The sequence below is a fragment of the Pan troglodytes genome, chromosome 5 (genome assembly GCF_028858775.2).
Source record: "Pan troglodytes isolate AG18354 chromosome 5, NHGRI_mPanTro3-v2.0_pri, whole genome shotgun sequence".
Classification (NCBI taxonomy): domain Eukaryota; kingdom Metazoa; phylum Chordata; class Mammalia; order Primates; family Hominidae; genus Pan; species Pan troglodytes.
The window spans coordinates 139,845,031-139,872,968 of NC_072403.2; the positions used below are offsets into that span (position 1 = coordinate 139,845,031).

Sequence of the window (27,938 nt, forward strand, 5' to 3'; positions counted from 1 at the left end):
GTTGGATGATCTGGTGGATCATACATGTAGTGGGGCATATCTTTGGAAATATGTTAGAAGCGTGTATCTGAACATACACACACATGTGCATGTGTATCCCTGGCTTCCTAGAAATGGTGGCTTCCTGGATCCAGATGGGTCCCTCACATGGCTGTGCCTGTGCTTCCTGGCCCTGGTTGACTGGACCAGTGATACAGGCAGCTGAAACAAGGAATGAAAGTAGTAGAGGTTCTTCTCAATATTACAGCCAATGAAGCAATCACAGTTTTCTGCTTTCCTTCTCTGACATTTTGGCTTTATTGATCTTGAAATTTTATTTCTCAGAGGACCCAGTAATGGTTTCATTGAGCTGGAAGTTGACCCTGCCGCCTGGGCTTCAAGGCTCCTTTTGAGTTAAACAGTAGACATGGGAGTGGACAGGGGTGTCGGGTTTTTGTACTGATTGGGTGATTGCTACTAATTGTCAAGTACATGGTTGCTGGGGCCAGGATAACTGTTTAGAATTCAAGGGCTTTTCTGGAGCACCTCTGTTGTGGCTTCAATGGTGCTCCCCACCCCCAATCCTGAAAAGATGTGGCTTTCTATACCTGTGAATGTAATATTATTTGGAAAAAGGGTTTTTTCTTTTTTGCACTTTTAATTAAAGTAAGGATCTTGAAATGAGATCATCCTGAATTATCAGGGTAAGCCCTAAATCTGATGACAGGTGTCTTTGAAGAAGACATGGATCAGAAGAGGAGAAATGCAGAGGAGTAGTCCATGAGAAGGTGGAGGCATAGATTAGGGTGATACATCTACAAGTCAAGAATGTTAAAGATCCAAAGAATGCCAAAGGTCACCGGCAGCCAAAGAGTCTTGGAGAGAAGCACGGGACAGATTTTCCCTAGGAGCTTCAAAAAGGAGTCAACTATGCCAATACTGTGATGTCTGATTTCTGGCCTCCAGAACCGTGAGAGGATAAAGTTTCATTGTTTGAAGCCACCAAGTTAGTGGTAACTTGTTATAGTAGCCACAGGAAACTGAAGAAACGTCTCTGTATTTTCATGTCTAGTACTAATGGTTAACAGGAAATAAAAGCAGCCCAATAAAAGCGGTTCTAGATGCTTCAGATATTAAGATTTGGGTTATCTCACTCTCAGGTGCTGGTTGAGGGCAATGGGGCAATGGGCCTGTATCCCATAAAAGGGAAACCATAAATACGAACCATGGTCTCATGGCCCTCTTACAGAAATGAGGATTATAGGAGCCATGTGTATTTTCTTCATTGTTTGTAGTGTATATTTTTATATACATTAATTATATTTTTTCCACTTTCACTCCCTCTTGTATTAGTTTTCCATGCAATGTAATGAATTACCACAAACTCAGAGACTTAAAAAACAATATATATATGATCTCACACTTTCTGTGGATAGGAAGTCTAGGCATGCCTTAGCTGGGTCCTCTGCAAAGCTGCAATCTATGTGCTTTCCTGTCCAGATCTTGGAAGTCCAAAAGTGTTTCCTCCTCTTCTATTTTCTTGGAAAAGATTGTGTAGAATCAGTGCTAATTCTTTACATGTTTATTAGAAATTTCCAATGAAACAATCTAAGCTCAGATATTTCTTTTTTGAGATTTTTAAATTATAAATTCAATTTCTTTAATGGTACTGTTTTTATTGGGTTGCTTTTATTTTCCGTATTTTCCAGAATATCAATTTTATCTTAGTTGAGTTTTAACAGTTAGTAGTGTTTCAGAAATATGCTTTTTTTGTAAATTGTCCAATTTTTTAATATAAAGTTTTTTTGCAGTATTCTCTATCTTTTTTTAAATTTCGACTTCTATTTTAGATACAGTAGGTGTATGTTCAGGTTTGTTAAATGGGAATATTGAGTGGTGCTGAAGTTTGGAGTACAGATACTGTCACCCAAAAAGTGAGCATAGTATCTGATAGTTTTATAACGCCCCGCCCCCCATTCTCTAGTACTCCACAGTGTCTACTGTTCCTGTATTTATGTCCATGTGTACTCTAGCTCCCATTTATGAGTGAGAGCATGTGGTATTTGGTCTTCTGTTCCTGCCTTAATTTGCTTAGAATTATGGCCTTCAGCTCCATTCATTTTGCTGCAAAGGACATAATTTCATCCTTTTTTTGTGGCTGCATGGTATTCCATCATGCGTATGTACCACATTATCTTTATCCAAGCTATCATTGATGGGCCACTGAGTTGAATCCATGTCTTCGCTATTGTGAATAGCATAAGGATGAACATACAAGTGCATGTGTCTTTTTGGCAGAATGATTTATGTTCTTTTGGGCATAATGGGATTGCTGTAATGGGATTGCTGGCTCAACTATCTTTTTAATGTGTGCAGTATCTATAATGATGTTCTGTTTCAATCTTGATATTTATTTTTTTCTCTTAATTTTTGTCTGTCTTGTTAGAGATTTATGGATTTTATTAATATTTTGGATTTTTTATTGATATTCTCTAATGTTTTATTATTTTCATTGCCATTGATTTCTGCTCTTATCTTTATTATTTCCTTCCTTCTGTTTGCTTTTGTTTTCCTTATTCTTTTTGTGTTTTCATGAGATAGGTTCTTAGGTAATTGATTTGAGAGCTTCCATCACTTCAAACGTAAGCATTTAATGCTATAAATTTCCTGCTCAGGACTACTTCAGCTGTCTCTCAGAAATTTTGATACTTACAGTTCTTCCAGTTCTGTTCTAAAAAGTTTTCTTTGAAACTTTTTCCTTGACTCATGAAATACTTGGTAGAGTATAGCTTAATTACCATGTGTTTAGAGACTTTCCTACTGTCTTTCTGTTATTTAATTCTAGTTTGATATCTTTATGGCCAAAGACCATACTCTACAGAATTATTTTAAATGTGTTTTGTTGAGGTTTGTGTTATGGTCCATGACATAATTTATCTTGGTAAATGTTCCATAGGAACTTGAATAAAGTATATTCTGCTGTTGTTGAGTATTCTATATTTCATCAATTAGATCTGGTGATTGATTGTATTGTAGCTTTCTATATCTTTGTTGATTTTCTGTCTAGTAATTCTACCAGTTGCAGAAAGGGGGTATTTGAAGTTTCCAACCATAATTGTAGATTTCTCTAATTTCATCTCTATCAGTTTTTGATTCACGCATTTGGGGACTCTGTGTTTTGGTATGTATAGTTAGCACTATTATGTCTTCCTTGTGGATTGATCCTTTTATCATTGGTTAATCACCCTCTATGTCTGCAGTAATTTTATTTTTGCATGAGTCTACTTTAGCAGATATTACTATAGCTACTCATGATTTTTTAAATTCACTGTTTGCATGATATACATACACCATTTTCCTTCCCTTTACTCTCAACCTACCCATTTCATTGAATATGAACTGATATTCTTATACATATTATATAGGTGGGTCATGTTCTTTGCAGTTGGCTTTTATGCAGTCTGTCAAATTATATGTTTTATTGGCTTTTTAAAAAAACTTTTAAAGTAATTATTGATAGTTTAGCAATTGTCATTTATTTGTTTTCTGTTTATTTTCTCTGGTTCTTATTCATCTGTTTCTCTTTCCTTACCTTCCTGTGGGTTATGTGAACATGTTTTAGGATTCCATCCTGATTCACTTATAGTGCATTTGAGCATATTTTTTCATATACTTTTCTCAGTGGTTTCTTTGATGATTATCCTGTAACATGTGATGTATTACAATCTAGTGGTATCAATATTTTACCATGTCGAGTGAAGTATAAAAATCTTACTTCTACTTAGATGTCTTTCCTTTCCCACTTTTAACTATCATTTTATTGAGTTTCAGATGGTGTTGGAATTTTTTTGTTTCAATCATCAAAAACGACCTATGAGACAAATACATGTAAATAATGTTTTTGTAGGTACCCATAATTCTACTATCCATTGTTCTTTCTCCTTTCCTGATACTTGAAAATTCCTTCTTCTATCATTTACTTCCTGTTTGAAGACCTTCTTCAGCAAATCTTCAAGGGAAGGTCTCCTGGCAACAAGGTAACATAAGCCAATAGCCTGCAAAGCTTAAACTATTTATGGGATGGCCCTCTTCAGATAGACATATGACTTCACTAGGTTTTAATTTCTTAACCTTAACAACAAGGGCATAGGATTAGATAATTTCTAATGTCCCTCTAATATTCTATAATTTCATGAGAAAAATATCAATCCTCTAATTTCTTACGAGAAAATAAGATTCTTTTTCCTCAATGATCACATTTGATCACAGGCAATAAAAAACTTGACATTGAAAAATAAGTAATTAATGAATACATACTTTATCATTCCAAGAATATAACATGAAGGTGAAATCAATTTTGGTCTGCTGACTGTGCTTCAGATAATTAGATTTATAGAACTAGAGTTCAGGTTCCCATTGTGAGCTGGCAAGAGCCCACACTGCTTTACACCTGCCATGGAAGTCAGCAGGCATCATCACAATCTGGAAATGCGATGCTTCCACAGATGCTATTCTGCACTTGTGACTAAAATGGTTCTGGCTGTCCCACGGCTCACAGAACAACTGCTCCCCTTTTGAGTTCTCAGTATTATTATTTCCAGAAGAATTATCTCCTACTCATCATTTTGGGCAGTGCTTACTAGGTAAAATGTGTGAATTATTTTCTGAAACATGCTCTTCTGAATTTAGTCCAGGTACAAAGGAGCAGAAAGAGAAGCTGATCTTGTTTTTGTATTTGTTTTGTTTTTATCTTAGGAGTCAAGATTCATCTACAAGTATTTTTAAAACAGAAAAATATGTGAGGAAACAAGGCAAATAGGAAAAAAGAACATGTATGGAAAACAGTTATGATGGCTATTTTAAGACAGCTAAAACTCATATTTCTTTTAAATGATTTAAAAAAGTTAAAACAGTAAAACCAGTTATTCCATAATGGAGGTCACAGACTGGGAGCCTGAAGCTCTTACACAACCCCAGCAAGTGTAGCCTTCAGACAGGGTTGGTTTGTTCTGCACAGAATTGGGCCAGAGGTTTGTTTTCATCTGTATTTCTAAACTTAATTGGTTACCAACATTCAGAAAAGTTTCTAAATTAATCTAAACATTTTGATTTCTACATTCTCTTGGGAAATGGGCCATGCTTGGGTCCATATTCCTGTGCAGCAAAGGCTGCAGGAAGGTAGTGCTGCTGCAGGTGTTGAATGTGCTTTCGAGTCCCAGTGGGGGCAGCCCTCCCCACATTGCTCCCTTTTGTCCCCATGTCAAACAGCAGGTATCATTTATTATCGCTCACATTTTTTTGTGTTTCTTACAGTACAGCTGAATATGGCAGAATATCTAGTATCCATTTTTGAATCAACAGTAGGAAAATGCAAGATTAATCAATAGGAACATGTGTTTTAATAAAACTAGGAGGCAGAATTTTCTTGTAGAGATGAAAAATATTCTTATTAGGAAACACACAAGCTAAGGACGTTCATTGTAATAATATGACCTGAGTGACCATTCTTAAATATACATGGCTCACTTCCCACACTCATGGTCCCTGCTAGTCTTGCAGGCATGAATTTCCAACTCCTTTCTCAACAAATAGTAGGTGGATGCCATGACATTCATATTTTTCTCTACTTTCTCAGTTAGATTTTGTCTCCCCAACCATGCAGCATTGTCTAAATGCATGGACTTTGCCTATCTGTACATCCTAATTTCTATTTAAGAAAAGAGGCCAGGCATGGTGGCTCATGCCTATAATCCTAGCACTTTGGGAGGCCAAGGTGGGTGGATCACGAGGTCAGGAGTTTGAGACCAGCCTGGCCAACAAGGTTAAACCCCGTCTCTACTAAAAATACAAAAATTAGCCAGGTGTGGTGGCACACACCTGTAATCCCAGCTACTCGGGAGGCTGAGGCAGGAGAATCACTTGAACTCAGGAGGCAGAGGTTGCAGTGAGCCGAGATCACGCCACTGCACTCCAGCCTGGGAGATGGAGTGAGACTTTGTCTCAAGAAATAAAATAAAATAAAATAAAATAAAATAAAATAAAATAAATATAAAAATAAGAAAAGAAGTCATTGGTGACTCAATTTAGACATTCCTGTTCTTCATATTCTATATCTGAATAGACTGCATAGATTATATCTAAGTATGGAGGGTTGGATTCTTATGGCCTAAGTGCTACATATTCCTGACGGAATCAAGACTAATATATCCTAAAAGACTAATCAAATCTGCCCAGAGAACATGAGAAGGAAGGCATTTTATGACAGATAACATCTCATGATGATGGACTTGCCAATTGTATTAAATGATCGACAATACTTAACATCTAACACAGAAAATTGAGTGCTGATTTATTCTGATGTAGTTGATTAGTTTCAACATAGTCTTAACATTAAAGAGGGAGCTTTCAGATATTCCATAGCGACCTACATTTGCTTCAATGATTTAGAAACTCTCCATTGGTGTCTTTACGGATTTAATAACAACAGGGTCTCTGTGTTGTTCGTTATCTTCCAGGTTAGCTAGCATTTCAATTCACTTCGGAGGAAGCTGGAAGTTCAGAAGTGTCATATATATCTACCACATTTCCATTGATTTTTGGCCAATTTATATTCCAAAAGCCACTTATAGCTACTTAAAGTAGCTTTTCCTTTTAGTTTCAGAGAGATATAATAATACTCGAATACGCTGCAGACTGCTTGAATAGACTGGAGTTGTGAATAAATTCAGGTATCTCTTCTACTCCAAACCTCCCTAAGCTGTGAGACTATGAAATAATATGTAAGTAGAAATGATTAAGGGAGGCACAGCCAGCCACCTTCTATCTTCACTCAGTGTTGAATGAAATGGCACACAGACTCTACACTAAGTAGGGGTGTTTACTAAAACGCTGAAATAAGTCTAGGACGGAAGTGGAGTCTCTGCCTATGGAAACATTTTATAGGGTAAATATTACATATTATACCCATGGTATGTGATGGATTATTGATTTCTGGCTATTTTGTTATTAAAAAGAATGCTTGCCAAAGTGCACAGAAATTAAATATAAATGCTGAATTGTCACTCCCCTATGAAATTTAGGCAAATCTCTGGGCATGGTGGCTCACACCTGTAATCCCAGCACTTTGGGAGGCCGAGACGGGTGGATCCCCTGATGTCAGGAGTTCAAGACCAGCCTGGCCAACATGGCAAACCCCCGTCTCTGCTAAAAATACAAAAATTAGTGGGGCGCAGTGGCAGGTGCCTGTAATCCCAGCTACTTGGGAGGCTGGGGCAGGAGAATCACCTGAACCTGGGAGGTGGAGGTTGCAGTGAGCCAAGATCACACCATTGCACTCCAGCCTGGGCGACAAAAGCGAAACTCCATCTCAAAAAAAAAAAAAAGGCAAATCTCAAAGGTGGTCTTCCAAAGCTAGTAGCCTGCCCACCTCATATTTTCAGTTGAGCTACATTCAGCCCCTGCTCTTCTGCATTTTAGTATTTACTGGTATCTATTAAGTTCAGATGCTAAGAACCTCTTGCCTTACACCATTTTCTGGGAGGAGAGTAGATATGAGAAGGAGCAGCCTTTGGTGTCTGACTTCCAAGTTTACGACATGAATGCCTGGAACTCAAGAGATTCTTGTGGTAATATGAATACTGAATGAGCACATCAGCACATCAGTGTGGAGATAAACATGCAGCCTCTCCATGTCCAGGCAAAAAATATCTCCCCTTTTGTTTATCTTTCAATGTCAGAGATCATTTGGCTGCAACACAGCAACACCTTTATCTAAAGACTCTGATGGTTAATACTGAGTGTCAACTTGATTGGATTGAAGGATACAAAGTATTAATCCTGGGTGTGTCTATGTGTTGCCAAAAGAGATTAACATTTGAGTCAGTGGGCTGGGGAAGGCAGATCCACCCTTAATCTGGTGGGGACAATCTAATCAGCTGCCAGCAAATATAAAGCAGGCAGAAAAACGTGAAAAGGCAAGACTGGCCTAATCTCCCTGCCTACATCTTTCGCCTGTGCTGGATGCTTCCTGCCCTTGAACATCTGACTCCAAGTTCTTCCATTTTGAAACTCAGACTGGCTCTCCTCCTCCTCAAGCTTGCAGACAGCCTATTGTGGGACCTTGTGATCATGTAAGTTAACACTTAATAAACTCCTTTATATATTTATCCTATTAGTTCTGTCTCTCTAGAGAACCCTGACTAATACAGACTCCAAAGCCTAAGTATTAGAAAAGGCTAGGAGACAACTCTAAGAGAGATAACACTTATTTCCAAGAATGGTTTTAAAACTCAAAAATTCCCAGTTGCTGGTGTGTCTCTGGCCCACACACTTCCAACATCTCCTTAGTGATAGTTATAGAAAGGGGGTCTGTAAAATTCAACGACATGACAGCCATTTAAGGAATAACTAAATTAGGAATAGGAAGCCCTAAACTATGAAAAGCATGTAGAGCTGTGCCAGTGGAAGAGGACCCCACCCCCAGCCAGCACCAGGACATCTGCCCAGAGGGACATGGCTGGGGGTGTCGGAGAATATAGTCATGCACAAGACTACTTAGGGAGCCCTTAAGGGTATAAGATATGAGCTTTTGAATATGAGTTTTGAGAGCAACAGGCAACCCCTCTCCCATTGTCTCCTGATCAAGTGGCTTCTGTGGTGCCCAAACAAAGCAAGCATGATATTTCAATTTCCTGTTACAAAGAAAGAGAACTCTTGTTCTTTGAATTACAGAGGCTGCACAGACCTCTGAGCTTTGTGGACAGTAGTGCTCATGATAACTTTGCTGGTGTGTGGTGCAATCATGAGCAGAAATGAAGTCAGTGTCACACAGTGAAACGGAATCTTCTATAGGATAACATAATAAAAATTACTGGGTAAAAAAAATCTTGGGCGAGTTTGTGGATTTTTTTTTGTTAAATGCTTCCATGTTTAAATGAAAATCAGCTTTCCTAAGAAAAGTTTGCTTTATCTGAATTTTTTTAAAAGTCACGCATTTTCTAATAAAGTACATAGCAAATGGGAGATTGAAGATGTCCGTGATGATAATAATACTTTAAGAGAAAAGTGATTAATGAGGAACAATAGAAATGAAATTCTAAATTTTTTTGTCTATCTTTGTGACATTTGGGAAACAACGTGTTTAGTGGTAAAGACATAGCTGCTAAGTAAGAATGAATCTGTTGACAAATCATGTACCTTCTCATTAGCTTCCATTTCATCATCTGTAAAATAGGGATCATAAGTACCATTTGTCATGTTGGTTATAAGAAAAAAGTAAGATGTGTATTACATAAATGGATAGTGACATACACAAATGGAAAATGTGTACTACATACATGGATAAATATAGAAACCAACAAACAAAAAATGATGTCAATCTCCTGGCCTTTTCCATCTCCACCTACTGGACATTTTGGCATTAAATTAAGAAAATAAAAATAAAAGAAACTAGAGGTTGGAAATCAGTTTTACTCTTTAAATAGAGTTTTTGTGGCCTAATTGTATCAACGAGTATAGGAATAAGCTACTCATTTAGTGGTGAATGCATAAACATTAAGAGGAAAAAATGATGTGCAAACAATAACTGTTATAATTATAAAAACTTTATTTCATTCTTACTTTAATTAAATCTTTATAAGCACCATGTCATGAGCTGGCAATCTAGAAAGAGGACACTGGAATGCTTTAGTCAATTACAAACTGCAAGCTGATGATGTGAAGTTACAGCTACGTGGAGCATGTGAACAAGACCACATTTAGAAAGGTTCACTTAAGAATCCCATGACAATGCGCAAAACAGGAATCTGGCATTGATTTGTTCACACTTTTTATAGTCAGAACCCAAAGCTTGTGCATGTAAACATCAAGAGAAACATTTTATCACCCTGACAGTTTACAGTTTGCTCAAATTTGACCCTGAAAGCATATATGTTGCCATCTTGTTTTCTTGACCAGTGCTGGGCCACAGGCTGAAAAACTCCATTCCTTTAAAATTTAAATGATGCTTAAAGGCTATGTTCAACATTGTGCAAGTTGTCAGCAAGGCCTTTTAATGTGTACATTTCTCATGTATGATCACCAAACCATTATTTACCTAATGAAATTGTGAAAAACTATACATTTTCAGCAAAATGTTTTAATTTGGTCCTATATTAAAAGACCCAATTGCCAAGGGATTTTACACAAATTTAATTCACAAGCATGTACACAAGAGAATCACTATAAAGAACATTGCTTCCTGGTTTATGAATAAAAAGTTTATCTTCTACTTACACTAAAACATACAAAAAATAATCTACAAAAATCGTTTACAATTGATTTTAGCTAAAGAAAAAGCTTTCTTCAGGAAAAAAAAGATGATTGTGTGGTGGTAGTATTTTAGCCATCAAAAAAGGAATGTAAGTAACCAATAAATATAATGTGCTTTCTCCATATAGACATATTTACACTTGAGTCTTTGGCTTATGTTATTTTCTAAAAAGAACTGTAAATGATCCAGCCATCATTGCACATTAAAAGAAAATAAGCCAGTTATATATATTTATATATTTATATAGAGATCTGCTACACTGGAAACATATAAAAAACGAACTTTACTATGAATTTGCACAGCTTTTCTTTTCTTCTTCCTTTTAAGATTCATCAGCTTTCATTTTAGAAAGGGAGAAAAATGCCACATAGAAAGTATGAACTCATGCAACATGTGGTAGCTGCTTTACTGAAACCATGAGAAAAAAGGTGGCATGTTCACTGTACAAACACCAATACGTTCTCATTTCAATCTGGTTCTTATTAAATATAATTTATGTGGCATGAAATGTTGATGCTTTAATATAGTAATAAAAACTAATTCAGTCCTTTTTATTAAGATACACAACTTCATAAGAAAAATACTTTTACCTCTCAAATGTAAAAGTCTCCCACCCCCCACATTAAAATCTTTCTGCACAAGTGTAACAGGTACAACAGCTGCTGGCTCAATAGATGAACAGGTTTCTTCATGGATGCACTTTAAAGAGTCTCACCCAACTAAGATGATTCCAGGTACTCCAAAGCTACATCATAGCAGAAACGGTATTGCTCCTGAAAGATGTCAAAACACAAAGAGTGAGAAAAGTTAAGAAAGAGACTAATGTTGAATAACAGTTACCAAATGAAACTTGATAACCAATTTAGATTACTCAAGGATTACAATTTATTTTTTCTATATATGAGATTAATATCTAGGCATACATATTTTATACTTGAGTCTAATGATCCATTTAAGAAAAAGGAAATTTATCTTAAAAAGACATTTTATCTTTGCTGCATATTTTCTATCAATTTTTTAAATGTCTAGAATTTTTTATCTGTTTATAATAGTAATACTTGATCATTACAGAACAATTCTGTACAAATATAAAGAATACACAAATTCTGAACAAATATAAAGAATGAGAAAAAGAGCTATAATTCTATCATCAGAAGAAATTGTTAAAATATCACCTTAGTTTGCCTCAGTTCTTTTTGTGCACGGTTGAAATACTTATCTTAGAATAAATATAACTATGTATATTTCAAAATATAATTTTAAATGTAACTTTTAAAATTTAACATTGTTACAATTCTTTTTCCATGTTATTTAACATCTTTTAATACCACATAAAAATCAAATATATGTATTGTTTGACTATTAAGTTGCTTTTATTTTTTCTCTATTTTATAATGCTACAGTGATAAACTGCAAATGTTTTTCTCCATATATTTCAGATGATTTCCTTGAGAAAAAAAAGCCAGCCATTTTAAACAGCCATTTATGCAATTTCAAGTTCTTAATTTTTGACACTGTTTTTGTCCATCAGAGTATTTAAGCAAATTTTTCAAGAATGGTTAGTGATCCTTAAATTTTGAGCCTACTTATACCTGAAAATGTATTTCTGCTGCCTTTATATGTTTAAGACAACATATTGGCAATAAACTTTTTGAGTTAAAACTGCCTTTCCTCTAAGCCCATCTATGGACTTGCTCCATAATAAGAATTTAGAAAAATTCAGAGACCATATCATAAACTATTACTTATGATATGCAATTCATTTAAAAATTCCCAACTCAGTTCATTCAAGTGGGTAAAATTCAGGCTGGAGAACAGTCTAAAATGCGTATTATTTTGGAAGAGAAGTTCGAGGTGTCTCCAGCAACAAACTAGGGTAATAAAACTTTCCTTAAGAGGTCTTTATCATTCCAACACTATTCACCAAGTAGTTATGATTCAAATTCACCTACCACTGTGGCGAGTGCATTCAAGGAACCAAAATGTGCCTGGAAATAGTTATGTCTCTTTAAGCAGTCTCCAGCAATATTGCCTTCACTCTAAATCTCCTCACCAAACTCCTCAGCTCAACTCCACAGCTCACTAAACTAATCATCAACACTGATTAAACACAAATCAGAGGGTGGGGTGTTCAGGATTCATGGGACATGAATGTAAAGGAAAATAGTAACTTTTTGGAAGGTCCCAGAATGGCAGAGTTTAACCATAGATTTTTTTTAATTAAAAAAGGTGGGAAATCAGTTAAATTTGAAGGTAAAAGTTGAATTCTGAAGTCAGAAGTGATCCCACTGATGATTTTAAGACTTGACCTGAAAAATGGAGGCAGAGTTTACATCAAGAAATCTTCAAATCGCAAAGAGTTTAGAGACATAACCACTATTCATTTAGTTGCTAAGACGATCTGAGAGTTCTCCCTCAAAAATCCCTCTGATTCATCCCCCCTCTCTCATCTCCATAGCCAGCACCCCAATCAAAACCAATGTAATCTTGTGTAGACAGCTGCAACAACCCAGGGAAATGAGGTGGTGTAGGGAGTTTGAGGGCACCTGTAGAAAGGGTGGAAGTCTGGTACCGCTTGTAAAAGTGAAACAGTACAAACCTAAGTCTTCAGATTTTGTCTCAGGAAGCAACGCAACTCTTGTGCGAGCAATCCATGAGCAGGAAGTGGTGAAATACTTTAAAGGTTTATTGAACTGCTCATTCTAGTTATCTGATCATCTTGATAAATGTAGGGCAAGCAACAATGATGCCTTGGTTTTTCTGGTTTACTTTTCTGTGAGCATACACTACACAGCTGCTCCCAACCTGATCCCACCATGCACATACATATGTGTAACCCACAGATATCTCTCGTTAGAAGTAAAATGTGTTAGATAAGTGTAATTTTCTTTCTTACTCTGCATACAGCTTCACCTAGATGAACTGTCACACACACACATACCTATCAGCTCTTATTTTGTAAGCTATGTTCTGACTTTATGAGCCTTGACAAGCTCAAGTAGCATGATATGAACTGCCCTCTACAGTTGGTAAAAGCTGAAAACTTAACCATGATAGTTTAACCATTTACAATTTGATCAGAAAATGAATGAATAATTATAGATAATGACAAAACTAAATTTCATTGCCCTTTAAAAATACTGGGTGTCTAAGGTACTGATGAAACCTATATCCCTTAGACATACAGCCTTGATATAGGATTTATTCTTCTTATAGGACCATTTACCAAAGTTTACTGCAGCAAATATTTTTTGGCTATAACAGAAAAAAAATCCTACAAATTTCCCAAATTAAATGAAAATAGTTTCATGATTAGCAGTTTATGCAATATGTGATTAAGTGTCTGTGGGTAGAGGGGGATGCTCAGCAATGTATTAATTAGGCAGGAAAGTCCCCACAACGTCTCATTTTCACATCTGATTCCCTATGTGTGTATGAAGTCAAATCAATAAGTAGGTATATGACTAACTAATCTCTAAGATGCCTTCCAAGTCTAAGATTCTGTGACTCACCGGGGCTTCCACCATGTTTGGCTTGCTGTTCCTTAGTGTCTTTACCGCATGGAAAACATCGACAACATTTTGCCGTTTCACCATTTCAACAACGATGCCTATAGCACAGAACATGCCACTTCGCCCGCCACCATTTCTGAAAGCAAAGAAAGCAAAGGCATTTTAGATAGCAGCACCAAGTGACCACAGGTCACACCATCATATATGTTTGGGAAAATAAGACATTGTAGTTTTAATTGTTTTTCATTTGTGTCTTAATTTTGCTTTATATGTGTACAAGGCAGAGAGGAGAAAACTTGAGGATGAAATTAGATCAGTAGCTTATACTCAGGAAAATGCTACAGGCATAGATTGCTGCAATCTAGACTTTGAGATTCTGATATATTTGTAAACTGTGTAAATCAGAAGTTGTTACGAGTAGTGTTCCAAAGAGTTTAAATAATATAGCTATATAATAATCAATATTTAGAAAATATACAAAATAAACTTAGTAGTTAATTATAGACTCATGAGACAGGAAGACTGTTTAAAAATAACATCTATGGGAGGTCCATAAGATGCAAGCCAGATAGTCTTTAACATTGAAAATGAGAAAATAAGCACCAAGGCCCCATGAATGACAGGCTGAGCTGCCCTACTCACAGGCAGTGGATAATCGTCCGGCCTTCCCCTTCCTCGCATTCCTCCTGCCACTTTTCCACCTGAAGTATCAGTTTCAAGAATGACCTTTTGGATCCAGGCACTTCTCGATGAGAAGCCCATCCTAGGTACTGAAACTGTTGCACCATCAGATAACCTTCCTGTGGCTGTAGAGGGAAGTGTTTTTATGTAAATATGCTGGGACTACAATTTTTACCAAAAAGTAAAAGGTGTATATAATTTGCAATACAAATGGCATCTACACTGGATTGAGTCTAGCTGATATAAATCCTCAATATGTACATGCTAGTAAAAAAACATTCTAAGTGACAACAGCAGGAAACACGGCAATCATCCTTTATACCTGTTTCTCCCTCGCACTATGTATCCAGTAATTCATTACTACGATTACATTCCCTAAATAACTTTCAGATTCATTGCCTTCTCTTTATCACCACTGACATCAATACACTACTAGTCACAGATTCTGATAATTACCTCCTAGCTGATCTCCCTGAATAAACTTTGATCTCCTTCCAGTCCATTCTTACTATAGGCATCATGATTATTTTGAACTGCAGATACAATCTTGTCATTTCCTGCTTTAATGATTTTCAGATGATCTTAGCATAAAATCCAAATTGTTGTCATGGCTTAAAAATATGTATGTGATCTTGCTCCACCCCCTTCTTCAACTTTCTCTTTGTCTTCTTTTAATCCATTTATCAAGTCGCTTCTTGCCTTGGGGACTTTGCATATAACTGTATGTATCCTTTGCCTTGAATACTTCTTCCTTACTTGGTCTTCTCAATCCCAAATAGAATGACCAACTTGTCCCAGGTTGGCCTGGGACTTCTCTGGTCTTAGCACTGAAGCCTGTGTGTCTTGGGAAAGCTCCTGCCCTGGGCAAACCAGGATGGTGGGTTACGTCAACCCCCAACTAATTTCTAGTGATTCATTAAATTTTGGCTTAAATACTACTATCGCAAAGAGGTCATCTCTGATCACACAGTTATGTCAGATCACCCAGTTAAACACTCTATATTCTTTACTCTTTCACTGTAAAATGCATCACTTTTATACAAAAAGGATTATACAATTTTCATGTAATGCTTTTCTTCCTGAAAAAAATAAAGATTCCTTAAGTACACGGAAATCTTTTTTTCCTACACTCTGTATCAGTAGAACTTTGCATAATACTTCCCCAAAAGTAGTAGTGTTGAAAGAATGAATCAAAACCTTAAACCTTGAAATAAAAATATCAGGAAGAATATGTAATATATGAGTAAATCATATCAGATTGGCAAGAGCCCGTGCATCTTTTGGTAGTTTACAAGCCCTACTTAGTACTCTACAAACTTGTTGGTACATGTTAAATGTTTGATGCAGTTAAATATATTAAATATATTAAATGATGAGAGTGAGAACAGAAAAAAAATCATGTACTAATAAGGACCAGAATACCAAATACAGAGGCAGTTCAATAAGTAAGCAAACAAATAAATAAATATGCTGACAAAAATATAACATTTCAGTTCCTGTTCCTAGAATATTTTTCACATAAACTGCTCAATTAACAGACAAGCCTTACTGTCTTCAGCAGTTCTGTTTTTTTCCAACTCAAATATTACTAGAACCATAATGTAACAGATGTGCAGACATAATGAGATTCCATTTAAATTAACATCTAAGATATGCATGAATATTATGAGATGATTGAAGTTACCCTTTTTTTCTCCACTGAAATGAGCAATAGGAGTCAATATGATTCCATTCCCTGCTCATAGTTATATACATATAGACTTATTAACCAGACACACACGTAGTCATTTTGATATGAGAGACACTGAAACATGACAATCCTAATCACACACTTAAAATACATACCCACAGAGCTGGTGCTTTAAAAAACAGAGTAATGTTTCTCTCTAAAAAGAGCTTAATTCCATGAAAGTTACTAATGTTTTCTTTTCCAATTCTGCTTGTTATTTGGTTACATAATCTAAATTGTTTTTATTAATATCTTTTTTTTTGGGACGAAGTCTCGCTCTATACAGCCTGGGGTGCAGTGGCGTGATCTCAGCTCACTACAACTTCTGCCTCCCGGGTTCAAACGATTCTGCTGCCTCAGCCTCCCCACTAGCTGGGACTACAGGCATGCCACCACCATGCCCAGCTAATTTTTGTATTTTTAGTAGAGATGGGGTTTCACCACGTTGGCCAGGCTGGTCTTGAACTCCTGACCTTATGATCTGCCCGCCTTGGCCTCCCAAAGTGCTGGGATTACAGGCATGAGGCACTGTGCCTGGGCTTTATTAGCACTTTTTTTTTTAAGATCTTCCCCACCCATATTGAATTTGTCATGTAGTGGAAAGCAGATGAGGAGTCAGAGAAAGACGATACAGTTACTACTTTGCTGCTGGGAAAAGGCATGGTGGTAGCAGCACTGGTTCTACCTTTAGATCTGCTTAGAGCCATAGGTTGAGACGTTTAGGAAGATGAAATTGCAGGTAGGATAATCAATAATGAACTTGGAACAGTGACATGGAACCCTTCTATAATGGTTGATCCAACATGTCTCTTTCCTCCTGCAGTACAGCTTCTCTGTCATTATTGTTATTGCAATGTTCTTATTTTTTTATCACATGCCATTTCTGGGCTGGATGTCAATACTAATAAAACATGCAGTCATCCTTAAGATAAGTCTACATACACTCAGAGGCCAGGCCTATGCTGTCCAACTTGACTGAGCCAGTGCATCTGTATTTCCTGAGAGAATATGCTAGTCTAATGACTGACCGAAAAACCTAGCTTCCAGCATTTCTGTTTTCCTGTATTTTTATTTGAGTACTAAGGCATAAGATGGTTACTAGCTTTGAGGTGGATGATATAGTGCTTATTAATTGTAGTCTCCCTGTTGTCTGAATAAAATTATACCACATCTTGGTTATGATTGACCTATTCTAGATCAGCTCAAAGGATCCGATAGTGACTTACTCTTGTTAGATTGCATATCCTAAAAATCCGGTTGATCACATCACAGTCCATTGAACAAGACATACATTGCACTTGGATGGGGCCATATCGTAGCATCCCTTCCTCTGGCCAGTACTGAGGGCAACCCTAAATGATGAACGTTTTGAAAGAAAAAAAAAAAAAGAGTATTATTTTTTCTAGTTAGGATAGTATAATAGCAGATTTTAGCAATTCATTACTACTCTATTGAGTTGTATATAAGTACACAAAAGCAATCCATAGCCATTAACCTGGGACAAGTCGACTTCGTTTAACATCACAATGGAGGTACAGCCATAATCATACACTAATCTCCAGAAGTCTTTTACAGTGTTTGGCAGAGGGTATTGTGTGACGATGAAAGCAGCTGGTTGCCTGTAGCTCTGTGAAGAAACAAGGTAGATGGAGAAACATAAAAACTTAAAATGTATGATCGGTTGTACAAACAGATACAATACACTTCAATGTAGGACCAGTAAGATGCAATAGCTTCACATGCAGAAGGAGCCAGAGTGATGATTAAACCATGGAATAGGAGATTCAGACCACTGGAATGAACTGAATTAGTACAGTAATGAATGAATTTGGTGGAAGACTTCAATGCTTCCAAAGCAATTTAAGTCAATAACTGAGTTTTTACTTTACTGAAAGACGTAAATACAGGACAAATACAAAAGAAGAAACTAAAAAGCTTCTGAGGTTAACATCCTCTGTAAGGTTCCTGTTGGGCTATTTCAATTTTCCAAACGTAATCAGTCTCTGAGAGGCTGAAGGCAAAGTAAGCACAAAACCCCTGGTATGTCTATCAATCATCTGGGTATGTGTATAGTGTGTGTGCGTGCAAGTAAAATTGTTTTACTCTTCTCTACTCCAAATAAGAAAAACCACAAGTAGCTCAAACACTTGTGCTTTTACATTATGTGGACACTACCAGGATATTCTGCACATCTTGCAGACAATCCACCTTCCACAGCTTCCTGGGCATTTCTAACATATATCAAAGGTCATAATGACAGTCTCAACCATTTAAGATCCTGAAGCACCAAAGCATAACAGCAATATACTTCCTGTCCCCACATAAGCGGGGAGATAGCTCCTTGTTAACCAAGTCCTCCTTGATTAGAACACAATATATTATCTCTTTCCAAAGGGAGAAGTAGTAAAAACAATATTTACCTGGACTGGACAATTGCCATTTGATTTAAACTAATTATTTGCAATAATAATAATAATAATTAGTAGATTATAGAGTTCCCTAATGCTGACAAAAATTTTCAATGATCTTGTAACTCATTTGTATCATACTACTATTTAAGTCCTTCAAGAATCTTAACATCAGCACAGGAACTGGTTCTTGGACTTCACTGATGCTACCACCATTTGGGAAATGCTACTAACCATGACATTCAGCGTTGGCTGAAGACTGCAGGATAAATCTGAGTAGATGACAATAATAATTTACCTGGCTACTTCTAAATGACCTCAAAACCTTACCAAGTTACACGTGCAGCTGGGATGAGTGTCTCCTAAGAAAGGCACGAAGGTTCATGAGTAATATTGTTTGGCTCTGTGTCCCCACCCAAATCTCACCTAGAATTGTAATAATCCCCACATGTCAAGGGCAGGACCAGGTGGAGATAATTGAATCATGCAGGCAGTTTCCCCCATGCTGTTCTCCAGATAGTGAGTGAGTTCTTATGACATCTGGTGGTTTTATAAGGGGCTTCCCCCTTTGCTTGGCACTCCTTCCCCTTCCTGCCACCATGAGAAGAAGGACGGGTTTGCTTCCCCTTCTGCCATAATTGCAGGGATCCTGAGGCCTCCCCAGCCCTGTGGAACTGTGAGTCAATTAAAACTCTTTCCTTTATAAATTACCCAGTCTCAGGTATGTTTTTATTAGCAGTGTGAGAATGAACTAATACAATGAGAAAAGTTAGAAGAAAGGAAGCTCTTCTTCCAATCAAATGTCTGCTCCATGCAAAGGTAAGTCAAAGCAGACTGACGGCTATCTACTCATTTTCTGAGCCACAAGGGAGGGGATATGCAGGAGGAGGAGCTGATAAGAGAGGAGAAGACTGAAGATTTCCTATTCTTTTTCCCTCTAAATGCAGAAACATATGTAAGGCTTTGAAATTACAGAATTCTTGGCCCTAGCTCCTAATCCCTCATAGACCTGGCAAAAGGGTACTAATGATGGGGATAAAGGGTAGGGAGAAAGAGGTGAACAATAAACCCTGTTCTTGTAAATGAAACCAGCTTTACTTCTCCAACAGTTCATTTGCACTACTAAATCCCCAGAACAGCTTTAACTATGAAATGTCTTTTTTTTGAATCACAGGGGATTAAGCAGACAGTAAGAGCAGGTGGATTACAAGTTTCAACTTTCATACAGAAAAGAAGACAAGCTTGGACAAGAAAGCAAGACCCCATCTTTACAAAAAATAATAAAAAAAAATTAGCTGGGCATGATGGCATACACCTTAGTTCTAGCTACTTGGTAGGCTGAGGTGGGAGGATCACTTGAGCCCAGGAGATTGAGGCTGCAGTCATCTGTGATCATGCACGACACTCCAGCCTGTGCTACAGAGTGAGAGCTTGTCTCAAAAAGAAAAAGAAAAAAGAAAAGAAAAAGAGACAATCTGGACATTGAGAAAAATTTGACAAAGATGCCAATGGCAAAAAATTCAAAGGCATCAATGCTTTTCTAAATATTATTATTTTCTCCTTTTCTTGTTCACACATCCTTTTTTTATTCCATATTTAGATGCAGAAATGAAAAAGTATTGTATGCCATCTCTGTATTTAGTATATTTGCCTTTCCAGACACCTAATATAAAAAGAAAAGGTATAATTAGGATTTAATGTGATTTCAGTGGATGTGATTAATGGCCAGGCAAGACTCCGATCACAGCAAGGATGAGAGCTTTTCACAGGCAAGAGTGACCACAGCAAGGACGAGAGCCTGCCTTTAGACTATTCCGCTTTGCAGCACCAAAAAGAGTAAAGTAACTGGTGAAGACTACTCGTAGAAACAGAATGTGGGCTTAATAGGAACAATAACTTAGAAAGCCTGTTATAGTCAGAAAGAAATGAACCATGGCTTCTAATTTCTCCTTGATATGGTTTCATAGGAGAAAGGGCAAAAGCTAGAAATGAAGGCAGTAAACTGTTTAAAAAGATTATAAACCATGATAGCTTTCTTGCTTCTTTCCAACATAATCAAAGTAAAGTGGCCAAAGTCATAATTTAAAACTTTCTTTCCTTGGGAGGCCAAGGTGGGCGGATCATGAGGTCAGGAGTTTGAGACTAGCCTGGCCAATGTGGTGAAATCTCATCTCTACTAAAAATACAAAAAAGGCCCGGCACGGTGGCTTACGCCTGTAATCCCAGTACTTTGGGGGGCCGAGGCAGGTGGATCACCTGAGGTCAGGAGTTCAATACCAATCTGACCAACATGGTGAAACCCCATCTCTACTAAATATAAAAAATTAGCCGTGCATGGTGGTGCATGCCTGTAGTCCCAGCTACTTGGGAGGCAAAGGCAGGAGAATCGCTTGAACCTGGGAAGCAGAGGTTGCAGTGAGCCGAGATTGTGCCATTGCACTCCAGCCTGGGCAACAAGAGTGAAACTCTGTCTCAAAAACAAAAACAACAACAACAAACAAACAAAATAAGCGGGGTGTGGTAGAGCACGCTGCTGTATTCCAAGTTACTCAAGAGTCTGAGGCAGGAGAATTGCTTGAACCTGGGAGGCGGAGGTTGCAGTGAGCTGAGATCATGCCACTGCACTCCAGCCTGGGCGACAGAGTGAAACTCTGTCTAAAAAAAAAAAACCAAAAACTAAAACAGAAAACTTTCTTTCCATATTGTTCTGTCTATGGGCTATATAACACCCTGCAATTTAAGATTTTAGAATGGGGCAAGATTGTTCTTTCATTATGATGGATGTGTTAACATAATACCATCCATCCCCGCTCTAGTTACTTATAATAGTCCTTATTGATTAATGGCCAACAAATTAATTGTAAATTATTGAAACATTAAATGTCAGAAATAAAAATTTCCCAAATTAACAGGATTTTTGTAGGATTTGGCATTCTGTGATTTAAAAAATTCATTTCTAATTATATTCAAAATAGATAAGGCATGATTTTCTTTTCTGAAAATAATTAAGATGAAATTTATAACTTGCAATATTTACTACATGAATATAATAATTGACAATCAAGCTCCAAATCTATAATAAAGCTATAAAAATGACAGTTCTTAAGAATCTCTATAGGGAAAACCTAAAATCATTTTCCAAAAAAATGTGTTTCAATAAAAGTTTCCACTTTTCCTTTTTAGGTTATTTTAATTTCCTCGAAAAGAAAACTAGCCAGTGTTCAGTTGCATTATGTAGCTTTTCACAGCACTCTACACTAACAAAGAGGGCAGTCTCTTACGTCCATAAGAGCAGCATTGATGTAGTTACTGCTCTCCCCATCAATTGTAATTAAAAAAGGCAGACATCTGTCAGGTGGCAGCATGTCCATGAAACGGTTCTTGTCATGGTTCCTTGGCAGGCACGCTATACTGCAGTCTTCAGCTTGTAGTCGAGGGGTGACTGAATTCAGAGTCTAAAAAGAAAAGAGAACCCAGGTTAAAAGACAGTGTGACCCATTTAACAGTATAACACAGATCCATCAGGAATTTAGAAGGCCAAGTAGAAAGTGAAGGATTTGTGCGAGGCAATGGCATTTGCTACTATGACAGGCTGATAGACTTTGTAGTTAAAGCTAATGAAGCCTGAGAAGTGACAAAGAAACAAGACACACATTGTTCAGGGCTCCTCTTCTTGAAAGGAAAAGGTACGCTAAACAACACTGCTACCTGCAAAATGCATTGCCTTAACCAAAGAAAATGCAATCGGGCAGTCCATTATGATAATGACCCTTCATCACACTAGGAAACGGTATCATTTGTAGTAACATCTGGGCTTGCCATATTTGAAGATAAGCTATGCCATGTTGGAAAGAGCACTGGATCAACAATCAAAGAATTTGGTCTCTGCCCTTGATTTTATTTTCACCCACCTTCAGGGGTGTTTTAAGGGCAGTGAAAACATTTAGGGCTATTTTGAAATAACATGTACTACAAACTTCATTTATTATTATTATTACTATTATTATTATTATTATTTTTGAGACAGGGTCTTACTCTGTTGCCCAGGTTGGAGTGCAGTGGCAATATCTTGGCTCACCACAGCCTTCCAGGGTTAAGCAAACTTCCAGGGCCAAGCAATCCTCCCATCTCAACCTCCTGAGTAGCTGGGACTACAGGCATGCACCATCACACCCGGCTATTTTTTATATTTTTTGTAGAGATGAGGTTTTGCCAGGCTGACCTCAAGATCTGCCTGCCTTGGCATCCCAAAGTGCTAGGATTATAGGTGTGAACCCAGACTCAGTTATAATTAATGTGCTTGATCTCATCACATTGTGAGTGACCCAGGTCAAAATCTGTATGACTGCATGAAAAAAAGGCTATAAATACACACTAAATACACACAAATCACCACTAATTTTGACTTGTTATTATTTCTTTTTTTTTTGAGACGGAGTCTTGCTCTGTTGCCCATGCTGGAGTGCAGTGGTGCAATCTCGGCTCACTGCAAGCTCCGCCTGCCAGGTTCATGCCATTCTCCTGCCTCAGTCTCCCGAGTAGCTGGGACTACAGGCACCCGCCACCATGCCCGGCTAATTTTTTTGTATTTTTAGTAGAGATGGGGTTTCACCATGTTAGCCAGGATGGTCTCGATCTCCTGACCTCGTGATCCACCCGCCTCGGCCTCCCAAAGTGCTGGGATTGCAGGCATGAGCCACTGCGCCTGGCCTAATTTTTGACTTTTATGATACCTTTCCCCTTTGCTCTTCCCTAAGTCTGAACTTATTTGTCATTTTGGATATAGTAGATACAAATTCATCAATAGAAAAGTGACTATATAATATGTATAATGAAAGAGATATGTATTGTATTTAAAACAGGATCAAAGGTTATAAATTTGACTTGAAAGACCTTCCTTGAAAGGATTCCTAGCGCCCAGAACAAATTGTAGTAAGTCATAAAAGAGGTTTTAGAAATAGTTGATACCTGAAATTCATCCTTGAGATGTGAAGAGTTAGTCTGGGAGTCTATTCTAATCATATCAAAATATGCAGCTTTAAATTCACAGACAGGTATGGCAGTTTCTCCACATAAGCAGGCTTCTAAAATGGCATCATGAATAAAAATGTACTGTTCCTACCAAAAGAATGAAAAAGAAAATTTTGTACTAGTTTTAGTATCACTTTTCTGTCATCTAAGTTAGGAAATACGGAAAATTTTCTCTATATGGAAATATGAATTAAAACACCAATATTTTTCTATATGACTCAGCTAATATTGATTACACATGAAAAACATCTCTTTCAGTTGAGTAGAGTATATATGAGAGACATCTACTCTTTGTTTGCAAAAAAAATAAAAAATAAAAATAAGTCCACTACAGGTAAATCTACATACCTCTGTCTGGACCATGTTAATACGCCGAGATCTTAAGGCTTTGACACAATTGTAAATATCAACAACACCCTCTCTTTCAGCCATGTCTAGCATGATGTCAATCACAATGTAGCAGCCAGTTCGTCCAGCACCAGCACTGAAAAACAATTAAATTTAATGAATTGTAAGAAGCATGTTAGTCTTCATAACCTTAAATAAGGACTTTTTCCACTGTCAGATAGGTAGAATCAAATTGATTTAACAAACTGCAAGGCACAGCACTTGTCCCTGCTGTGTAAAAGCTTATTAATGTACAAATAGCTTCATGCAGAGTATCTGCTTTGGTATAAACTAAAGATTGGAACAAGAGTTCTAAATTATTTTCAAATTGAAAATAACACTGTTTAAGTTCCACACCTCTCTCACAATTTTCATTTTATGTAAATTTAATACACATAATTTCAAGTTCATAGAATTGATCAAGTGGCAGATTCACGCTTCAAAATTTAACTCAAGATTGAATATTTTTAGATTCATCTAGTTGTGTGTCCTCTGGCAACAATGTGAGAATGTTGGCTCACTCACTGTCTTCACCTCTTGTAAATACCAAGGCAAAAGAAAATTAATTCCCAAAACTTTAAACGGGAAATCTGAGGAGCCACGCTTCACAGGAAATGCAAATGGTGGGGGTGGGCAAGAGAATGACGGTTATCAAAGGGGAGGAGAGTAACAGTGTAAAGACTATTTGAATCATGATCTGAAGAGAAAGGAAAATGAATTATTAGGTGTAGAATATGATTCCCAGCAAATCAAAAGGCTAGCCACTATCTTACTGTATTTAATTCTAAAGTTAATTTTTAAAAATACTTTTAAAAAATTATATTTTAGTCTTTAATTGGCAAATAATAATGTATATATTCTTGGATACATAGTGATATTTTAATACATATAATGTAGAGTGATCAGAAAAGGGTGATTGGCATATGCGTCCTCTCAAACATGTATCATTTATGTTGTGAACATTCAGTATCTTCCTTCTAGCTCTCTCAAACTAAACATTATCATTTACCAGACTCATCCTACAGTGGTATAGAACACTAAAATGTATTCCTCTATCTCACCACATTTTGTGTCCTTTAATTGTAATATACTGTGATTATTTTGCCGCTGGGGAATGTTTCTCCAATTTTATAAATAGAAGTCAATGGGGAAAACAAAATAAGGATTTTTTGGGGGGAGTGGGGAATTCACTTTGTAGTCCAGAGATGCTTCCGTGTAAGTGGAAAATGACACTTCTGTTTCAAGAGAGTATCTGAGAATCTTGGAGCATTTCTGAGGCAAGCAATTCATAAGAAAGTAAACCTCTCTGATAAATCAAGAAATCCTTAAGTTGAAAACCTATTTATCTCATTTTCTAAGTGCTTAGATAGGCTAGTAACATTATTTCCTTGTTATTCAGATTTGGTCACTTCTCTTAAACTCACTGTTCTTTTAGAAATTTAAGCAAAAGATATTGTGGCTATCTCTATTTATCTTTGTCCCCTACCATCTTCTCAATCACTGTTCCCAGAGTTGGAGACAGGAATGTAATTTAAGAGTACATCAGATTTCATGAGGAGGATTGAAACGAAGTTTTTTTTGTTTTCAGGGTACATAGTATCTGATCCTATGGGATGTTTTACCTTTACTTCATTCTCTGCTTTTTTCCCCCTCTTTTATACATGGTTATTTAAATCCTGAATAGGCTGGATTTTCAGAAAGCAAAAAATGCTTAGGTACAACCTATTATGTAGCTTGGAGGGAAGAGCGTATGAGAATGGTGTGCAGCATCATCTAGGAAACGCTTTTCAGATTCAGTACTTATTTTTCTGGTCACACCTCAAAATGAGGCCATGTAATTTGCTTTTAGTATCTCTAAATGCTTGTTTTAAGAGAAGTTTCTAATCAGAAGAAAGTCTGGATATAATGCTCGTGTTTTTTGGCATATATTTGCTGAATCTCACTGATGCAGTTTTCAAGGTCCTCTAATGTGAATTCTTTAAAAAAATTTTTAAATAGCTGTTTTGCAGCACAAATCCTTGCAATTTAGGCCATTTAGTAACTCTGTATGTCTGAAATTTAGTCTTAAAGCTGGAATTCTATTGGGAATTTTCTAGATTGGCAAGAAATGTCTATTTCAACCTAGCATTCTATACAATATGGGATTTGCAAAAGTGATAAAAACAAAAAACACAGATGTTGCCACTAAAAGGCAGAGTTTCTATACTTTAAATTGTGGATAACACTACACGCATTAGGATGAATGTATGTATTTCTTAAGTTCCTGTTTTATAGACTACTTACAGCCAACTTTTATTTTATTGCTGTTTTACTTTATCTATAATACAAGCAAGCTGGAACTTTGTAAGCACACATTAGTTTTTGTGCTCAAAAGCCTTGTCTTGATACTCTAAAAAAAGCTGATTGCATACGGTCAATACCATTTGGACCACCACTTACCTGCAATGTACAACGATGGGGCCAGCACTGGGAGGGTTCGATAACTTGACTCGCCGGATAAAGGAAAGCAGCCCTGTAGCATGGTAGGGCACTCCATGGTCAGGCCAGCCCGTGAAATGGAACTGTTTAACTTCACGGATTTCATTGTATCCCCTCTGTGCAAAGATGGAAAGAAATGTTTTCAAAAGCCATTTTAATGGCCAAAATAAAGCCATTAAACACAATTATGGGTACAGACCCAACTGACAATGATAACAATAAAACCTTTACGAAAGACTATGCCTTTTCTTAAAAAAAAAAATATAATAAAATGAAGGCCTAACATGGACTAGGAGCTTACCTTTATTGTCAGACAACTGCCAAAGAAAGAAAATTATAAGTCTTGCTCAGTTCTAAAAGTCTGGGTAAATTTTATTTACTTTGACAGCTTGTTTCTTGCTGGGAGTGACAACACATTAAATTATTAGGGGAAAAGAAGGAAATGGGAAAGCTAAAATGCTGCCCCATTGACCCAATGCACTGAGTTCTCAAGTGGTGTATAAAAGCAACTTTCTAGCTTCTCACCTCACAAAGAGATTTTAATGCCTTGCTTATCCATGTTGAAAATGGTTTTGAAGCATAGCATGTAGGGATTTTCCAGGACAGTGCTGCTCTAGATTGGCTTGTGAAAATATACAGGCAGCTAAACTGTTCTTTGGGCAAACTATTTTTCTTAGCTCTGTGAAATAATTCAGCGCAGTATTACTTATAGTAACAAAAATACAAAATGAAAGAAGTGAAGCATCTGCTGTTGTGCTGCTCTCCTATTGGGTTAATTTAAGAGAACCCTATAAATGCACATTTCAAAGCTTTTTCCTTCCTTTTTTTAGAAGTCTGTAGACTGAGGTAGCACAGCTTGGAAGGTATAGATGAAATATTGCCGAATTTATTTTTAAGAACTCACATTTGTAGCAAAAGGAAAAAAAATCCCACTATAATCTATATAATTCAAATTCTACTGTGAACTATCTGTGAACTATCAATCTCACTTGTTCAATCAGAAAAGGCAGACACATTACATGAAATAAACAAAATTGAGAAAAACAGTTTATCTTTAGATTCAATCTTATACAAACCAATACCACCAAAACCTTGGAAGTTAGTGATCATTTCTTAAAGGTTTTCTTAATTCCAATTCCTAGCACAATACCCTACACAAAGCAGGGATCATCAATAAATAACTGTAACAATCACAATGATAAGCATCACCATGGAATCAACCCAATGGAAAATCACCTTTTGCTACTTTTCAACTCTAGTGAGGAAGGTCAAAAATTGTTTCATGGCCTGATTTTAGGTAATACTTTACTCCTTCTATATTAATTCTTTTATTGGAGTTGCTTAATAGGCCTTGCTCCCTTTATCTTTCTATTACATGTATAGGGTTTGCTCTTTTTAGTACATTTTCATATGTCAGCACCTAT

The 27,938-nt window shown here is 36.8% G+C and overlaps 1 protein-coding gene across 12 annotated transcripts in view; it reads right to left on the reverse strand.

Moving 5' to 3' along the window:
- Positions 1-9,565: 9,565 nt before the first annotated feature.
- PTPRK (protein tyrosine phosphatase receptor type K) overlaps positions 9,566-27,938 on the reverse strand; it is a 559,129-nt gene continuing 540,756 nt past the window's right edge. For all 12 annotated transcript variants that reach the window (XM_009451976.4, XM_063813453.1, XM_054686295.1 and 9 more), the window contains 9 exons: positions 26,476-26,630; positions 23,998-24,133; positions 23,587-23,736; positions 21,900-22,073; positions 17,706-17,837; positions 17,437-17,562; positions 14,443-14,606; positions 13,801-13,936; positions 9,566-11,061 (listed from right to left, as the gene is read on the reverse strand). In XM_009451976.4, the coding sequence (XP_009450251.2) occupies positions 11,008-11,061; positions 13,801-13,936; positions 14,443-14,606; positions 17,437-17,562; positions 17,706-17,837; positions 21,900-22,073; positions 23,587-23,736; positions 23,998-24,133; positions 26,476-26,630 (1,227 nt within the window). In that variant the 3' untranslated portion in view covers positions 9,566-11,007. The remainder of the gene's footprint in view (positions 11,062-13,800; positions 13,937-14,442; positions 14,607-17,436; positions 17,563-17,705; positions 17,838-21,899; positions 22,074-23,586; positions 23,737-23,997; positions 24,134-26,475; positions 26,631-27,938) is intronic.